Source organism: Amblyomma mixtum, chromosome 10, assembly GCF_055824585.1.
Source record: "Amblyomma mixtum isolate Tamu chromosome 10, ASM5582458v1, whole genome shotgun sequence".
Taxonomy (NCBI): Eukaryota; Metazoa; Arthropoda; class Arachnida; order Ixodida; family Ixodidae; genus Amblyomma; species Amblyomma mixtum.
The window spans coordinates 118,135,888-118,152,871 of NC_143021.1; the positions used below are offsets into that span (position 1 = coordinate 118,135,888).

The following is a 16,984-nucleotide window of genomic DNA, read 5'->3' on the forward strand; positions in this document are numbered from 1 at the left end:
TACAGCGCATCTAGTCTGTTCCCACGTTGATTTCCATACAAACACCGCGAACACTGTGTGAAGCTTCTGCACATTGACACGGCCATACAGAGCACTTGCAACATGTACCATATCTTGGACAACAAGAACAGATTACATATTGTCGCCCGCGGGAAAACAGACAGTTCACGACCACCCCATGTGGTCGTTTTTTTACTGGGGCTACAGCGATGGCTGTCCAATCTTCTGCTTTTGGGGGTACTTATGTGTAGTGTAAGCGAACCTTGAGAGTGTTCACTAGCGCCCCCCCGTCGTCCATAGCGGCGGATCTAGTAAGTACTGTATTACCGCGAGTGCCACGTAGGAACGAGGTCCAACGGTGAGGGCGGAAGTTGCAGTGCGGGAACCCTCTCATGCTACTTATGGCATCAAGACTGCCAGATTCGAGGCCCTCGATAAACCGTTCAGCGGGCAAGGGGATAGAAAGCGGTGCTTCTTGCGAACACCTGTTTCCATCCTCTTGTCTTCTCGAGAAGTGCGTTTCTCGTGCTTATGGGTGAATGTTTATTCTGTCTTTTATTTGCATAACACTGCCGACCTCATGTCGTTAGAGCAAGAAGGGCAGATCGCAAAACATATTGCCAAGAACACCATTTAAATTGCACAGGAAAACATGAGAAAAATAACTGAAGACATATAAATTGCGAAACAGAAAGTCACAATAGAAAGATGGGATGCGCACATGAGACAATCACAAGGTAGAAGACGCGACGGGCGCAAACGTGCGCCCGTCCCGTCTTTTATCTTGTGATTGTCTCATGTGCGCATCGCATCTTTCTAAAGCAATATGAACCAACTTGCCCAACAACGCATCCTACAGAAAGTCACTAAATACACTGCGCTTTTTTTACAGTGAAATTTTTTCAGACTTTTCAAAACTGTAGCTTATTACAGTCACTTTACGCAATAAACTCAATTCCTTTACTGTACGTATAGCATGGTGCGCTGTCATGAGCTTTGGCAGTGCCTAAAGGAGAGGCCAGTGCACGCCTGGGTACACATGCGACACCAATGCCCGTTACCGCTCATGCCTTGCCTGCTTCGCTCAGGTAAAATCTGTAACCACCTTCCTTATGCGCTAGTTGCAATAACAGATATTGCGTTGTTTACAAAATGCTCCAGCTGCTGATTTTAGTCTCGCGAATTCATCTTTTCGCACTCTGTATAACTATTATCGATTGCATGTTTCCCTGTATTTTCTCTTTTTCTTAACCTTTCTTTATCATGTTATGTACCCCACTTTCCTCTGTAACGCTAGAACCAGGCTCTGAGGGTATTACAAATAAGTAAATAAATTGTAAATTAAATTTTCATCCGATTCCGCCGACGTCATGATAGAGCTGTTAGAGCACTCGGCCAAACTGAGTGCGTCATCACTCGAGCGGCAAGGTTGCCAGACGTACCTGTTTCTCGAGGGCCCTGTTCTCCTCGCGGACCCTGGCCAGCTGCGACGCTTGCTGCGAGGGGGGAGAGGAGGAGGCGTGAGAAGCGACCGGGGGGCCTCTCTCTCTCTCCCTCCCCCCTGGAAGCCCACCTTTTCGGCCGAGGCCAGTCGCTGCTTCACCTCGGCCAGCTCCTCCTCCTCCTCCTGCAGGCACAGTGTGAAAGAACTTGGCGCCGTCACACAGTAGAGTTATTTCTTGGGTAGTTGGTATACTTGATTTAAGCTCATACTTTTTTAGCGCAACGGCACACGGCCAAAGAAGAGAAACAGGAAGAGAAGGAGGACGAACGCAGCGCTGTGTTCGTCCTTTTTTATTTATTTATTTATTCAATACTGCAGGCCTTTACGGCCCAAGCAAGAGAGGCATACAAATGACATCAGTCTACAGAACGAAGACAACAAATAATATTTTCAAAACACTTGTTCTTTGGGCAATAGAATATGAGTAAAACAAGGACTAAACGAAATGCAAATCGAGCTCTTCATTTGGGAAAGTCAAACATAAACAAACAGAAGTAAGGCAATTAATGAAATATCCAAAAATGAAATGTCAAACATGCAGCAAGGCAAAAACACGATCAGTTTGGGCAACCAAAAAGCAGACAAGAAAAACATTTAAGAGCAATTCAAGGTTTCAATTGAAACAATGCTGGTTAGAAGAGGCAGAGGTAAGTTGTTCTAATCTGTTATCGTGCAAGGCAAAAATGAAAATTTAAAAAGATCACTTCTGGTGCTGTATGGCGTCAAAGAGTCATCGTGTCGATGTCGTGTTCGGCGTGCCGTAAGTAGTGTTATGTACGGATCAGGAGTTAGAGCAAGAAGGTTATTTTTAAGACGGAACATAAATTTTCTTCTCTTCCTGCTTCTTTTCTTTGGCCGTGTGCCGTTGCGCTGAAAAACTATGAGTTTAAACCGTCACACAGTATTTCCCCTTTTGTGGACGGAAGAAACGAGTGTAAGTTTGCACTTGTCCGTCGTTCATTTTACTGCATAGTGAATCGTAAGCAACTCGCCCAAGTCTCCGTGCTGGTGCATGTCTCCTACATGTGTCACCGGTGCAACATGTTCGGTCTAGAATTTCCAAAAAGCGCCACCATTTTTTTGGCGATGAGCCACCCCGCCAATTGGTGCCCTCTCGGCGAGTGCATGGACGCGCTCTCGGCGTGACTGGAGTCTATTTACCTTTCTTACGAAGATGCGCCTGGCGCATGATCGCTTTAGTTGCCTATTTGCCGTAAAATCCAACTCAGCACAACTTTCTTACGACGCAAAGAGGAGCCAAGGCTAAAAGCTTGATGCTAAAGTCTCCATTAATTTACGTTTGGGCAGTACAGACCGCAGAGGGGGGTTACGCAGCACTAAAAACGAGTACAAATGCTGGAGAACAGAGCGTATTTCCTTTACCTGCAGGGTAGTAGAGAAGTTAGGCGAAACACAGGGATCACGCCTGAAAATGTACTCAAACGAAGCAACTCAGAGCCTACACATACTTGTCATGAAACAATGGCTCAAAAAAGCAAGTGCGATGTAGGCATACAGTTATAGTCACTGGGAATACATAGTGCAAACAAGGTCCACAAGGAATGAACAGAAAATTGCATGTATCTAGCGCCGAATAGCTTTTCAAGGAGAGAAATTCTGCCGTCAGTAATCCAGAATTGCCTGTTTTGATTTCCAGGCAACATCAAAATTTTGCTCGGTTTATCATCTGAGCCAACTCCGTTTCAGATCCCTCAGAACGGAGGATGGACGTTGGAAAAGACTATGCTCTCTTGGGTCCTTGCGCTGTTGTTGGAAACGGATCAGTCTCTCACGGTTGTTAGCTTCTCACACTCACAGATGACAATTGGAAGGAAATGAAAAAAGTTGAACTCATCTCACCGAACTTTAAGAAATCGCGGCAGAGACATATACACTCTACGATTGCTACACACGACTCCCATGTTCCGACCATGTTCCTTACACGGCGATGACGTAAAACAGGCCGCTATGAATGCATTTTTTAAAAAATAAAAGCTGCACATGACATGTGCACCGGGAATTGCAGCGGGACGTTCTAACGGAAGCAGGATTAGATTTCGACGTAATAGAGCAATAAGGGCGGTACACAAGGAAATCAGAGTGAGATAATCTAGCAAGGGTGAAATGGTACGTAGGAGGTGAACGTTGAGGAAGGTTTACGACCAGGGTGCACCTTATCGCTACTGATATTCATGATTGATATGGCAAGGATGCAACGCATGACATAGGAGAGCAGAGCAGGGTTTAGTTTACCGTGTAGTCGACAACGACTTACAATAGTCCAATGGCTTCCTGGTTTAGCGCGCGCTCATAATGTACTTTTTTTCCAGATAGCCAGAGCTGGCTACAACGGCTCGCAGATATCCGTGGGAAGGAAGCAGCAAACAGTGGATTCAAATTCAGAGTTCAAAAATTGGGCGTTGTTGTATTTAAGGGTAGCGACATTGGAACGGTATCTGTACAGAGATGTGAAATACCGTTTAACAAATTCATTTTACACTGGCCGCCCGGCATCAGAATGAGAACTTGTTCGTGAGGCGTACCTGCGAGCGGCGTTGCATCCTCTCCTCCGAAGCCAGCTCCGTGATCCGCATCTGCAAGGAGACACCATGTTGTTACTCGAAGGTGACACCGTCTTCGTGAGACTTGCTCACACTCTTCGTAATTCAGTGACTGCGTGGCGCTGCGCCTCAGGAGGCCTTATTCTGTTTTCTGAAGTTAGATTACCTTGTTCTGCAGCGACAGCTGTTAATGGAAACTTTCCCGGTTCTGCAGCATCAGCGGTGGCGTAACACGCTGTAGAGCCACCCTTTCAGCACGCGCAAGGAAGAGGAAGCGCCACGCGCAGCAGAGAACGCTTGGACCTCGGTGGTGGTGAAAACGCTTATTGCCAATGATGTAAATAGTAGGGGCTTAGCCCCCAACATTGCACTTGGATTCCTCCTCAATGTGAGGAGGCAGCCTCACAATGCGAGCGCTGGAGATGATCCGACGTTGGTCTTGAGCGGACGAGCTGGTAAGAAGAGAATAAGACTCCGCCACGGTTGATGATGGTGGATGAGGGAAGGTGGGGCATTTGAGGAGGGTGTGTAAGAAGTCTCCTGGTTTGCCGCATGATGACGGGAATTGGTCCGAGTATCGGGAATGCAGCAATATTGGGTATGGAGCAGTCCGGGTTTGTAGTTGCCGCCAATGTGCAGGCCGCGCTACGCTAAGGGAGGGAGCTGGGGGTGCGCATTCCCTTCGTTTGTCTGGGTAGTACGAGAGAATATCACGGAAGGAGAGCAGGCGCTCCGAGGCCCGCAGAGGGGGCTCGACTCCTTCTGTCCGGAATGTGAGACCTCGCGCTAGGGAATGAGCCTCCCCGTTGCCAGAGAGGCCATCATGTGCTGGCGTCCAGATGAGGCTTCTGAGGCGCCGGGGTTGCCAGAATCGTAGTAAACGAGCAGCGGTGCTGGATATGTAGCCCTTGGCATAATTTAAAGTGGCAGATTTGGAATCAGAGATAATTTTTGTGGCCGATGTAGAAATTAGAGCAAGTGCGATGGCTGCTTCTTCTGCCTCTGTGGTCGAATTGGTAATCATTGAGTTTGAGGTTAGAAGCTTCGCATTATTGTCGGCTACCGCCAGGGCCTTACGGGATCTGTAGTATATTGCGCTGCGCCCACGTACACCGCCTCACCATCCTCGCTATACTCTTTGAGGAGGGCCCGAGCCTTTGCTACTCTGCGTTCACTGTCTTGCTCAGGGTGCATGTTCTTGGGGATGGGGGTGACGTTGAGGTTAGAGCGGAGGATAGCAGAAAGGGGGACCCCTTCGGTAGTCTCTGTAATTGAGGCCAGGCTTAACTGGGACAATAAACTACGAGCAGCCTCTGAGTTGGATAGAGGGGATATAAATACCTTTACGGCTTGGACTTCGGCGTCGGCCGGACGCTGCCGCCGCTGCTCAGCCGTTATCTCCTCTCCGGCAGCCCTCAATTAAACGTGACCGCGACCTCCACATCGACCTCTACAGCGAAACACTGAATGGTTTGTTTAGGTTTGGTTTATGGTGTGGTGTCCGGCTACCGCCGCCGTCGCTAATGCGCAGGCGCGCCGCAAACGAATAAAAGGCGTGCGTCGCAACCTGCGGGTGGGTTATTCTCGGCCAGCCACGCGCCGACGAACATGCGGGAATAAACGCCGCGTTCGCCCCTGGAAACTTGTCTGCTCCTTCGCATGAACGCGCGCTCATGAAAGCGCGCGTCTGATGAACCACGCATCACAACAACTGGCGACGAGGACGGGATAGAAGACGGCGTTCTTCAGTTTTGGAAGGCAAGTGTTTCCGAATTTCACTCCGTTAAGAAGACTCGTTTTTGCAGTGTGCAGAGCCGGTGACTGTCGTCATGATTGAGGCCGAGGCAGCAGTGACGCACTTCGCTGGGCGACTGGGCCAACTGGAACCCTTCGACGAGTCCGCCAGCGATTGGGCTTCGTACGAAGAGCGGTTTACGTCGTTCCTGAATGTCAACGGAGTACCCGACGGCGACAAGGTACACGCCTTTTTGTGCATTATCGGTTCGAAGACCTACGGGTTGTTGAAGTCATTAACTGCTCCAGACCTGCCTTCTACGAAAAGTTTCGATGTCCTCAAAAAAGTTTTGAGCGACCACCTGTCCCCGAAGCCGTCCGTCATTGGAGAACGGGCCAAGTTTCACCGGAGGTGTCAACGAGAAGGCGAGTCTATATCTAGTTATGTTGCCGAGCTTCGTGTGAGGTATTGTTTTGACGACTCAGACATCACCACTTGCTGATAGCCCCGGCTGAGATCAATCTTCGAGAAATGCTTACCCCCCGACAAGGCTGTAAACAGGTCGTCCACTTTTGATAATGGGTAACGGTCGACGTCAAGGCATGGGTTAACGGTCGTCTTGTAGTCGCCGCAAATCCGTATGCTACCATCTTGCTTGATTACGGGTACCGCAGGCGTAGCGTATTCTGACGTCATAACCGGCGATATAATTCCCAGTTGTTCCATTTTGGCCAATTCAGCGTCGAAAGCTTTTTGCAACGCGAACGGAACATTCCCGGCTTTAAGGAATCTCGGCTTCATACCAGGTTTAAGAAAAAGTTCGGCGCGTTCTTCCGTTATCGTGCCTAACTCGTCTTTGAAAAAGGGGTTGATACTTCTCCAGCAATGCGTCAAGCCTCTTTTTAACGCTGATATAAGTAGTAGTGTCTGACCTTGTAATGTTGTTCAGGTTCTAGATTTTCGCCCACTCCAACCGGATGGCGCGGAGCCACTCCCGGCCCAGTAAAGGTGGTCCCTTGTGGTCTACGACGTAGAGTGGAAGAATTGCAGAATGGTCGCCGTGCTGCACGTTCACCGAAGAGACGCCCTGGGGTCGTACCAGTGCTCCTGTGTAGGTACGAAGTTTAACTGTAGTAGGCACCAGTACAGCCGAAGGAAAGAGCTGACGGAACTGCGTCTTTGACATGACGGAAACAGCCGCTCCCGTGTCCAACTCCATATTCACCAAGACGCCGTTGATAGTCATCTGTACGGTGACAGCGTCGCACTGAGTTGCCGACACGCCGTTAAGACTGAGGGTCGAAGCTTTCCGAGACAACTGTCAGCATCTTCACATTCTTGTTCATTGACTTTTTCTTGGAAAAAGTCTTACCACTGCTTCTGCAGGCTCTCTGGATATAACCTTTCTTGTTGCAACTGAAACAGGTGGCGTCCAAGTGAGGGCATGCTTCACTCGTGTGTTTTGGCGAACCACAGCGAAAACAGCTTTTGAGTGTTTTCTGCGCGTGAGCCTGCACCTTGTACACATCGCTGACTGCGGCGTCTGTGCCGCGTGCTTCAGCAGTACTCTTCTTAGACGCTTCCATTGTAAGAGCCCTCTCCACCGCTTTCGGGAACGTAAGCTTGCTATCTTCCGTGAAAAGCACTCGCTGAATGTCTTCTCGTAGCAGGCCACACACGAAGCGGTCCCGAATGGACTCGTCAAAGGCGCTTCCAAACTCGCACGTTTTCGACAGTTTACGAAGCTCGGCAACATAACTAGATATGGACTCGCCTTCTCGTTGACACCTCCGGTGAAACTTGGCCCGTTCTCCAATGACGGACGGCTTCGGGGTCAGGTGATCGCTCAAAACTTTCTTGAGGACATCGAAACTTTTCATAGAAGGCGGGTTTGGAGCAGTTAATGACTTCAACAACCCGTAGGTCTTCCGACCGATAATGCTCAAAAAGGCGTGTACCTTGTCGCCGTCGGGTACTCCGTTGACAATCAGGAACGACGTAAGCCGCTCAACAATCTTGGGCCCAAAAACCGGTATTCCGACTATCGCAGCAGCGCGTCTGCAGCGCTGGGCTGCCACACTGTCAGCGTACCGGTATTCGCTTATCTTCAGAAAATCAAGCGAGAACGCTGAAGCCGATTTCTGTTCGCGCCTGCCGCTATCAGTGGTGAAAGACGAAACACAAGAAAGAGAGGAAACTTTTTATTCATTGCGGTTTCAATCAATGCCAGTTTCAAGCCAGGACATTGCTCGAACAACAGCTCGGGACCCCTTGCTTTGTAGAGTGATAGATTTCATAAACGTGGGGTGGCCGGCGTCTGTGACTGACAAAGATTTGAAGCCTTTTTATGACAGACGCAACGAGCTCACAGTTCACCAAGGCTGCATCATGTTCGGGAAGCGAGTGATCGTGCCGGCCAAGTTGCGCAACTTGCTGCTGGACGAACTCCACGAGGGGCACCCAGGCATCGTGCGCAGCAAGCAACTGGCACGCAGCTACGTGTGGTGGCCGTCCATCGAGGCGGACCTCGAGCATCGTGTCAAGGCCTGCGTAAGTTGTCAAGAACAGCGTTCCGAGCCGTGCAAAGCGCCCCTGCATCCTTGGTCATGGCCAACAGCACCATGGCAGCGCGTACAGGGTCAATCACACTTAGAGGGAACACGGCTCCGCGTGGCTGCGCACACGCGGAGCACTATTGAGACCCAGCCGGTGGCAAACCCGTGGAAAGGGGCACAGGACACGAAGCACCACGTCGATGTCCGTCTTCTTGTGCGCCACTCTGCATCGATTCATGAACGGGTTAGATGCAATGGCACTCCGCAGGTAAGTGGCCACGCGGAGCCGTGTTCCCTCTAAGTGTGATTGACCCTGTACATATAGATTTTGCTGGCCCCTTTTCGACCGCAATGTTTCTTGTGGTCGTGGACGCGCATTCCAAGTGGCCGGAATTGTTTGTTATGCGCTCGACTACGTCGGACGCTACAGTAGACAAACTGAGAGAGCTGTTTGCGCGGTTTGGTTTTCCAGAAACCATGGTTACTGATAACGGCCCGCAGTTCACTTCCGAAGAGTTCAAGCTTTTTGTGAAAGAATTGGGCTGTCGTCACGTGCTTACTGCACCGTATCATCCCAGCTCAAACGGGCTTGCAGAGCGTTTTATTCAGACACTTACTCTTTTCGTAAGTCTAGCGGAGCGGACACCACATTACATCTGAGGCTTCACAAGTTTTTGCTTGCCTATCGCAACTCGCCCCATGCGACCACAACTGAGTCACCAGCAAACTTGCTACTAGGACGACGGCTGCGAAATCGACTCGATGTTGTCAAGCCAGCGGTGGGAGGAAGGGTTGCATATAATCAGTTCAAGCAATCCGTGGCTCGCCCACGTCGTGATCGTGACATAGCAGTCGGTGACCAAGTGATGGCTCGCAATTATCGAGGCAGACCAAACTGGGTCCCTGGTGTTGTTGTGGGGCAGTCCGGCCTTTTGTCTTTTACCGTTCGTGCTACCACACCCAAAGGCAGTTTCACCTGGCGTCGTCACAAGGACCAGCTGCTCGCGCGGACCACGGATCCGGAGCGCGAGGCATCCAACCAGGAGGGAGACGAGTTCCTGGCGTTTCCACCAAGCGTCGACCCAGTGACATCCTCCAACCCTACCACCAGTGGTCCTGCCGCTTCGCCAGCGTTCCAGACGGCGGGTGCAAGACGCTACCCGACCAGAGACCGTCGACCACCGGACAGATATCAAGCTGGAGATTAGCTTGTTAAATTAGCCAATATAAAGGGGAGGGATGTGGTGTCCGGCTATCGCCGCCGTCGCTAATGCGCAGGCGCGCCCCAAACGAATAAAAGGCGTGCGTCGCAACCTGCGGGTGCGTTATTCTCGGCCAGCCACGCACCGATGAACATGCGGGAATAAACGCCGCGTTCGCCCCTGGAAACTTGTCTGCTCCATCGCATGAACGCGCGCTCATGAACGCACGCGTCTGATGAACCACGCATCACAACATATGGGTTTTAACGTTCCAAAGCGACTCAGTTCAATGAGGGGCGCCGTGGTGGAGGGCTCCGGATAATTTCGACCACCCAGGGTTAACGTGTAGATTAGGACATAAGTAAACGGGGCACTATCCTGTATTCTAATTCTCATCACGACTTTGTTATTGGACATGAAGGAACGTGATTTGTCCATGAGAAAGCGCACTGGCGTCTGCTGCCTTCCGCCTGCTCTTACCACAGCTGTCAGTTTCAATTAAGCAATGCATGAGAAATGTTAGCAGGCAATAACATGCGCTCTTTACTGTTTTTGAGATCTGTACATTCACATTGCGCAGTACACTGGCCTCTAGCATTTCGCCTCTATCGAAATTCGACCACCGCGGCCGAGATTGAACCCGCGTCTTACGGGTCAGCAGCCCAGCGCCATAACCACTGGGCCACCGCGGCGGCTAAGGTGGGTCTTAGACATGTCAATCACCACTGAAGACTCCTTTGCATCTGCGGGTTCAATCACACCCCCCATTCCCTCGAACCACGCGCTACCACCGCCATAGCGTCTAAATGACAACACCATAATTAATGCGGACCTAGTTCGATGTCTCTGGCAGGTCGATGCACCACAAGTGGTACCACTGAGGCATGCATTCTCATAACCAGGCCATCTAGAGCGGACGCGCCCATGCATTTCTCTGCCAAGCATACGTTTGACTTGTGTCGCTATTATTGCTGTTGATTGTTTCCATGTTTGCAAGTTGCTGCTCTGCGGCGCTATCCTTGAAAATCCTGGTCCCACTAATTCTTCGGTAACGGATATGTTACAGTCTCTTCTGGAAGGTAAGAAAGCAATTCGCCGTGACCTAGCGGTAGTAAAGAAAAGACTGGAGAGGACTGAAAAAGCTGTATCAGATTTTGGCGTGCGTACAGATAAGGTGGACTGAGTTGTTAAGGAAGGGCATAAAAACTCGCAGCAGATTCAAAGATTGCAAGAAATTGTTGAAAAATACCAAGAACTTCACTCACAGAGATCGCGTCTAACGGATTTGGAGGATCGTAGTCGCAGAAGTAACTTAGTCGTATTTGGCATTAAAGAACAGGATGACGAAACTGAAGATGACATGTGTCGTAAGGTTATCCATGAGGTATTAAATCAAAAACTAGGGGTAAGTTGAACGTCAGTGGCACGCATTCATAGGCTGGGGCAGGGTTCTTCTAATCGCTCAGTCATCCTCTGATTCCAGAACTATCTTGAGAAGCAAACGATGTGGCGTAACGTACGCAAGCTTAAAGACTCTGGCATTTCTATTCAAAACGATTACTCCGCAGAAACTCTAAGGAAGCGAAAATTACTTTCGCAAAGCGCAAAAGCATAGAAAGACGCAGGCAAAAAGGTATATTTAGTTGGAGATACACTTCGTGTCGATAAAGCTTCTTACGTTTGGGAAGAGTCATGCAATATGCGAAAGCTAGAAGACAGTCGGACCACTCAGCCGGATGCATAGCGGTCCCAGTTCCAGGTGCCCCCACTACGAATGCTTTCGCTCAATGCCAGGAGCATTGTTAACAAAATTGACAGCCTAGAATGCCTCCTTCTTTCGTACGACCCGCACATAGTCATCCTGACAGAAACCTGGTTGCATGACGGCATTTCTAGTGATACAATTGTTCCTCCTGGTTACAAAGTTTACAGGCGTGACCGCTGTTCTCGCGGCGGAGGGGTGGCGGTCATAACCAAGTCCTCTGTAACGGTTACTGTTTTAGACCAAATACCTGACCATGAGAGCTTATTTTTGTACGTATCCATATGGAGTACATCTTTTTTACTTTATTCTGTATATCGTCCACCCGACTCTGCAGATTTGTTCCTTCAAAGTTTGTATGATCACTTGTCTTGGCAATGTGAATCTAATAATGTTATCTTGGATATTATGGTGGCTTTGAATTTGGATCAAATAGTTCGGGAACCCACCCGTGAAAGGGCCCTTCTTGATTTGTTTTTCGTGAGTGAAGTTTTTTCTGATGGCTTTGTGAGCATTGAACGGGGTATTTCCGATCACGACTCGTTATCGTTTTGTTGTCCTCTTAAGTGTGAAGAATTTTCTCGGAATGTACCACCTGTATGCATACGAGACTTTAGTCGAGCTGGCGACACAGCTATAATTGACTATCTAGAAACTTCCCTAATTAGTAGCGACAGCGACAATATTCATGCTTTGTGAAATAGATTTAAAGAAACAGTACCGTTTGCTATTGCTAGTTTTGGTCCTCTGAGAAAAATCCGACCGTATCGAAGGAATCCCTGGGTTAGCCGAGATATTATTCACCTGAAACGAAAAATCAAGCGACATCGTAGGCAACACAAAAGTTCTACGGCCTGCTTTCAGGAATTAAAGCACGTACTAGCGCAAAAGTTAAAAACGTCAAAGAACCAGCACTACAAAGTTACACTTCCGTCATTTCTAGCTTATAATATTTGCAGATTTTGGCGTCACCTCAGTCAGAGAAAGGAAGCGATAGATAAAATAAAAGTTAATGAAACTACGTTATCTGAGGGTCAGAAGATCGCGGAATCCTTTAATCATTACTTTCAAATCGTTTTCACTGCGAACCCGGCCTCAGGAAGCCAAACGATTGCGAAACTCCTTCTTATATTTCTTTTTTCTCAGCAGACGGTGTCTTATCATTGCTACGTAGAATTGATATTAAGAAAGGCTGCGGAGCTGACGGTATTCCGAACACATTCTTGAGACTCTATGTTTCAGAAATAGTGGAATACTTAGCCAACTTGTTCGCAGCTTCTTTACGTTCAAGTGATTTACCTTCTGACTGGAAAGTCGCACGGGTAGTACCAATTCATAAATCGGATGATCGACCAAATTTATCCAATTATTGTCCTATATCAATAATTAACAGTTGCTGCAAGCTTCTAGAACATATGCTGGCTGGCGTTATAAGGGATTTTCTCAGTAGCAAATACATACTCTTACCTTTTCAACACGGATCCCGAAAAGGAATGTCAACAATTACGCAACTTCTGACTGTCGTTCATGACTTCTCTTGTGTTCTTGAAAATTCGGGACAAGTTGACATATTGTTCCTAGACTTTGCCAAGGCCTTCGATACGGTCCCACACAATAAGCTTATTTATAAATTAGAGCTGATCGGTGTTCCTTTTTACAGAATCCAATGGATTGATGCATATTAAGAAAACAGGAGTCAGTTTGTTAAGGTCAATGGTGCAGTTTCCGATTCTCTGGGCGTCACTTCTGGTGTACCGTAGGGAAGTGTATTGGGTCCTTTATTTTTTATCCTATACATAAGTGATTTTCCTGGTGTTGTTCCACATTCTGTATCCATCAGATTATTTGCTGATGATTGCCTATTGTTCAAAGAGATAAGGGAATCCTCAGATCATGGTGTTCTCCAAGATTCCCTGGCAGCTATTGATCGATGGTGTGTGAATTATAGCATGGGTCCTAACATCAAGAAAACTATACTGCTACGTTTAACAAGAAAAAACATATTAGCACATTCACTTATTCTCTTCAAGGCTCCAACATTCAAGAAGCAGCCAGCCATAGGCACTTAGGACAGATACTTACCAGTCCATTGAACTGGTCAGCGCACATATCCCAAATTTGCTCTTCAGCATTCTCAACATTGTGTTTCCTAAAACCAAAACTCAGTTCCGCTCCCTCTAATATTAGGCTTTTGGCATATAACGCTTTTCTTCGGACGAATCTCGGATACGTATCTATCATTTGGGATCCGCATACGAAAAAGAGCATTAACTCCCTTTAAATCATCCAAAAGAAAGCCGTCAGGTTTATTTTCCACAAATACAGCAGATTTGATTCTCCCACAAATGGCAGAAACAATATCCCATTTCTTTTAGACCGCAGCAAAATAAACCGAATTTTGTTCCTTCGTAAGATTCTTTCATGCGAGGTAAACATTCCAATACCTAGCTATGTTCAACCTTCTACCACCATTAGTACACGACACACTAAGGAACACACACTGCAGCCTATCTTTGCACGAACAAATTCATTCAAGTATAGCTTCTTCCCCCGAACCATCTACGATTGAAACTTTCTCCCAGAATCCCTTTTTCAAAGTAGTAACTTTAGCAACGCATTGGAAGAACATTTCCTTGGTTAAGTTGTCTCATTTTGTATTTTTAATGCTGTTCTTTTTATCTTCCCTTTGTTATCGCCGAATGATGCTGTGTGTTGTTTTTTCGTTTATTTTGTATGTTGTTATGTTGTTTGCCCCTCCTGCTTGGGCCACATAGGCCTGCAGTATTTTGAAATAAATAAATAAATTAATAAGTGTCTTTTACACGTTGGCGCACGACGAACCAGACCACCCAGGTCTGGTGTCTAGCCCAAATCAGCGACTAAGTTGAACGGAGGCCATCGGGCAAAGCATTGCTCCTGAGAGCCTCATCTGGCTACCATCACATTTTACTGCAGACCTATGGAGTTTCCAAGTCCAAAGAAATGGATGTAAAACCGACATTGATCCTTCGTGCTAAAAAGCGGGTCTACTGTTCCATGAAAGCGAATAACTTAGACAGCAAGAAGCACGAACAAAATACGGAGCGCGAAAACTCTTCTTATATGGTTGTAAAAACGGCGCGGGTAAACTTAAATAACAGTCGCGTGGCACAGCATTATGCTAATGTAAAGAACACGGAAGAAAATAAACGAAAAAGATGCACACCCGCACTAACACTGACACCTCTGCCACCCCCGTCGCCCATGAATAGGATTCAGTCACGCTAAATCCCAGGGTAAACCGGGTGCAGAACACAATGAGTGACCAAGTGCGAAGGAGAAACATACGAACCTTCATGATGTCCCGTGCTGCGTCGAACAGCTCCCGCAAGTCATCAGGGTCTTCCAAATCGTTGGGATCCACCTGGGGTGAACGAGATGCGCATTTTAGCGAGCAGCACGCAAACCGCTCTAAAGACAAATCCCACATCAGCAACTACAGGTGCAGTAAAAGAGCGTTTATGATGCTCAGAACTGTGTTTCCTCTTGGGGGGGGGGCACTTGAGGACGGAGTGAGGCGTTGTGAAGGGTGAAAAGTGGGTGGCGGGAGGGTGTGAACGTGAGATCTATGGTTGCGACTCACGGTATTTCCATCATCATTATCATTTATTTACCCTTAACGGCCCTTGGCTTAGGGCATTACATAAGGGGAGGGGGGGGGGGGGGGGGGCAAACGTTACATAATGCAGTGGTCGGTAAAATCAACAAGATATAAAAAGTGTAGGGTTCATGCTCAACAATAACATTATGAAGATTATCATAAGAAAGACACAGCAGCTCAAGAACAACTTGGAGAGAGATAAGAAACACACATGCACACATTAAAAAACACGACAAAATAACTCAGCCATTGAAATGTACTGCTAATAACCGCAAGGAACCGTTCTCGGGCCTTTGCTTTTATTAATATTTATTACCGATCTACGTAACTGCGTTACCTCATCCATTCACTTATTTGTAGATGACTGTGTTTTTTATCGCGAAATAATAACCGAAGACGACATACAGGCAATTCAAGCTGATATTGACAACATTTCTTCTTGGTGCGAGACATGGAAAATGACGCTTAACGTAAAGAAATGTAAATTAATGCGCATATTTCGAACAACTTGCGACTTACCTTGGTATCACCTCAACCATATTGCTCTTGAATCTGTCACGACATATAAATATTTGGGCATTAATATCACTTCTAACCTCAGCTGGAAAACTCATGTCGAATTCATCATTCGCAAAGCTAATCGCATGCTAGGGTACTTAAAACGCAACTTTCATGCAGCGCCTACTGACACTAAGCTTCTATTCTATAAAACATTTGTTCGTTCACAACTCGAGTATGGATCGTCAATTTGGGACCCAGGTATTAAAATCTTGATTAACCAGATCGAAATAATCCAAAACAATGCAGCTCGCTTCGTCTTTTCTAACTATAATCGCACATCCAGCATATCTACAATGAAATCTAACCTAAACCTCTTACCACTGGCATCCGGGCGTAATCTTGCACGGCTATCTTTGTTTCATAATATCTTTCACCATAATATTCTGCACGATCAATTATTGATTCCACATTCATATGATTCATCACGTTTAGACCCCATTCACAAAGGTGGCCCATTTGTATGCAATACTAAAACATTTTCCGATTCATTCCTTCCCCGCACATCAGTAGACTGGAATCGCCTTCCCTCCTCTGTTGCAATGATCACCCAACCTTCATTATTTCAGTCAGCCATACGCAATATGTAGCTGCTAACATGTTTCGTACTGTATAACAGATCACCTTCTTAGTTTCTTTCATTTGTATTTTTGCTGTTTTTTGTGTACTGACATGTCACATTACAATTAGAAACTGTCTCTTAGGTTTTAATCATTCGTCCTGTTGTATTCCACCACACTTAACACTAATCCAGTTATATTCCAGAGATTCACGTTATTTGTTACTTATATGGTGAATTTTTTGCTGTGTTCGTATATATCGTTGTATTAACCCACTCCCCTCTGTAATGTTCCCACCCTGAGGGTATCAATAAATAAATAAATAAACTGCCTGAATTTATTGGGTTGTATCTCAATAACTATGGAATCGGGTAAGTAATTCTACAATGTAATGGAGCGAGGTAAAAAAAGCTTTATTAAGGGAGTTTGTGGAGCCGGGTATGCGCTGCAAACTTAAAGGTGCACTGAAGAGGATTCTGAACATGTCTTTTTGCCGCGGGAACTCGATCCACACGTTCCTAGCATTCTTAGAAACAGTGACTTATGGCCCTGTGTGGCCGATTTGCCCAATTAAAACGAATTAACGTCCGGCTGCCGCATTTTTTTTTTAATTCTGCCTCGTACGGTGGCCGGAGTCTACCAACGCGTGGAGCGCCTTTCACTCAGTCCCGTGGAGGCTTTGCTTTCGCTTTATTTTGTTTTTTAGGCTTCCGTAAATAAATAGTTTCATTCGCAGATAATATAGCCGCAAAATAAGCCCGAAGAAATAAAAATACGCGCGGTCTATTTGCTACTACGGACTACTACGTATTACTCCGCCGATGGCAGAGCGGCAAGCCGCCACGGGACTGGGTGAAAGGCGCTCCACGCGTTGGTCGACTCCGCCCATCGTACCAGGCAGAATTAA

At 47.2% G+C, this 16,984-nt stretch overlaps 1 protein-coding gene across 1 annotated transcript in view; it reads right to left on the reverse strand.

The window, feature by feature from the left end:
• The window catches only part of LOC149326770 (uncharacterized), a 249,310-nt gene that overhangs the window by 230,533 nt on the left and 1,793 nt on the right, over positions 1 to 16,984 (reverse strand). The window contains exons 2-5 of the mRNA XM_089563716.1: positions 14,651 to 14,722; positions 4,048 to 4,098; positions 1,574 to 1,627; positions 1,443 to 1,496 (exon numbers count right to left, since the gene is read on the reverse strand). Coding sequence (XP_089419842.1) covers positions 1,443 to 1,496; positions 1,574 to 1,627; positions 4,048 to 4,098; positions 14,651 to 14,722 — 231 coding nt within the window. The remainder of the gene's footprint in view (positions 1 to 1,442; positions 1,497 to 1,573; positions 1,628 to 4,047; positions 4,099 to 14,650; positions 14,723 to 16,984) is intronic.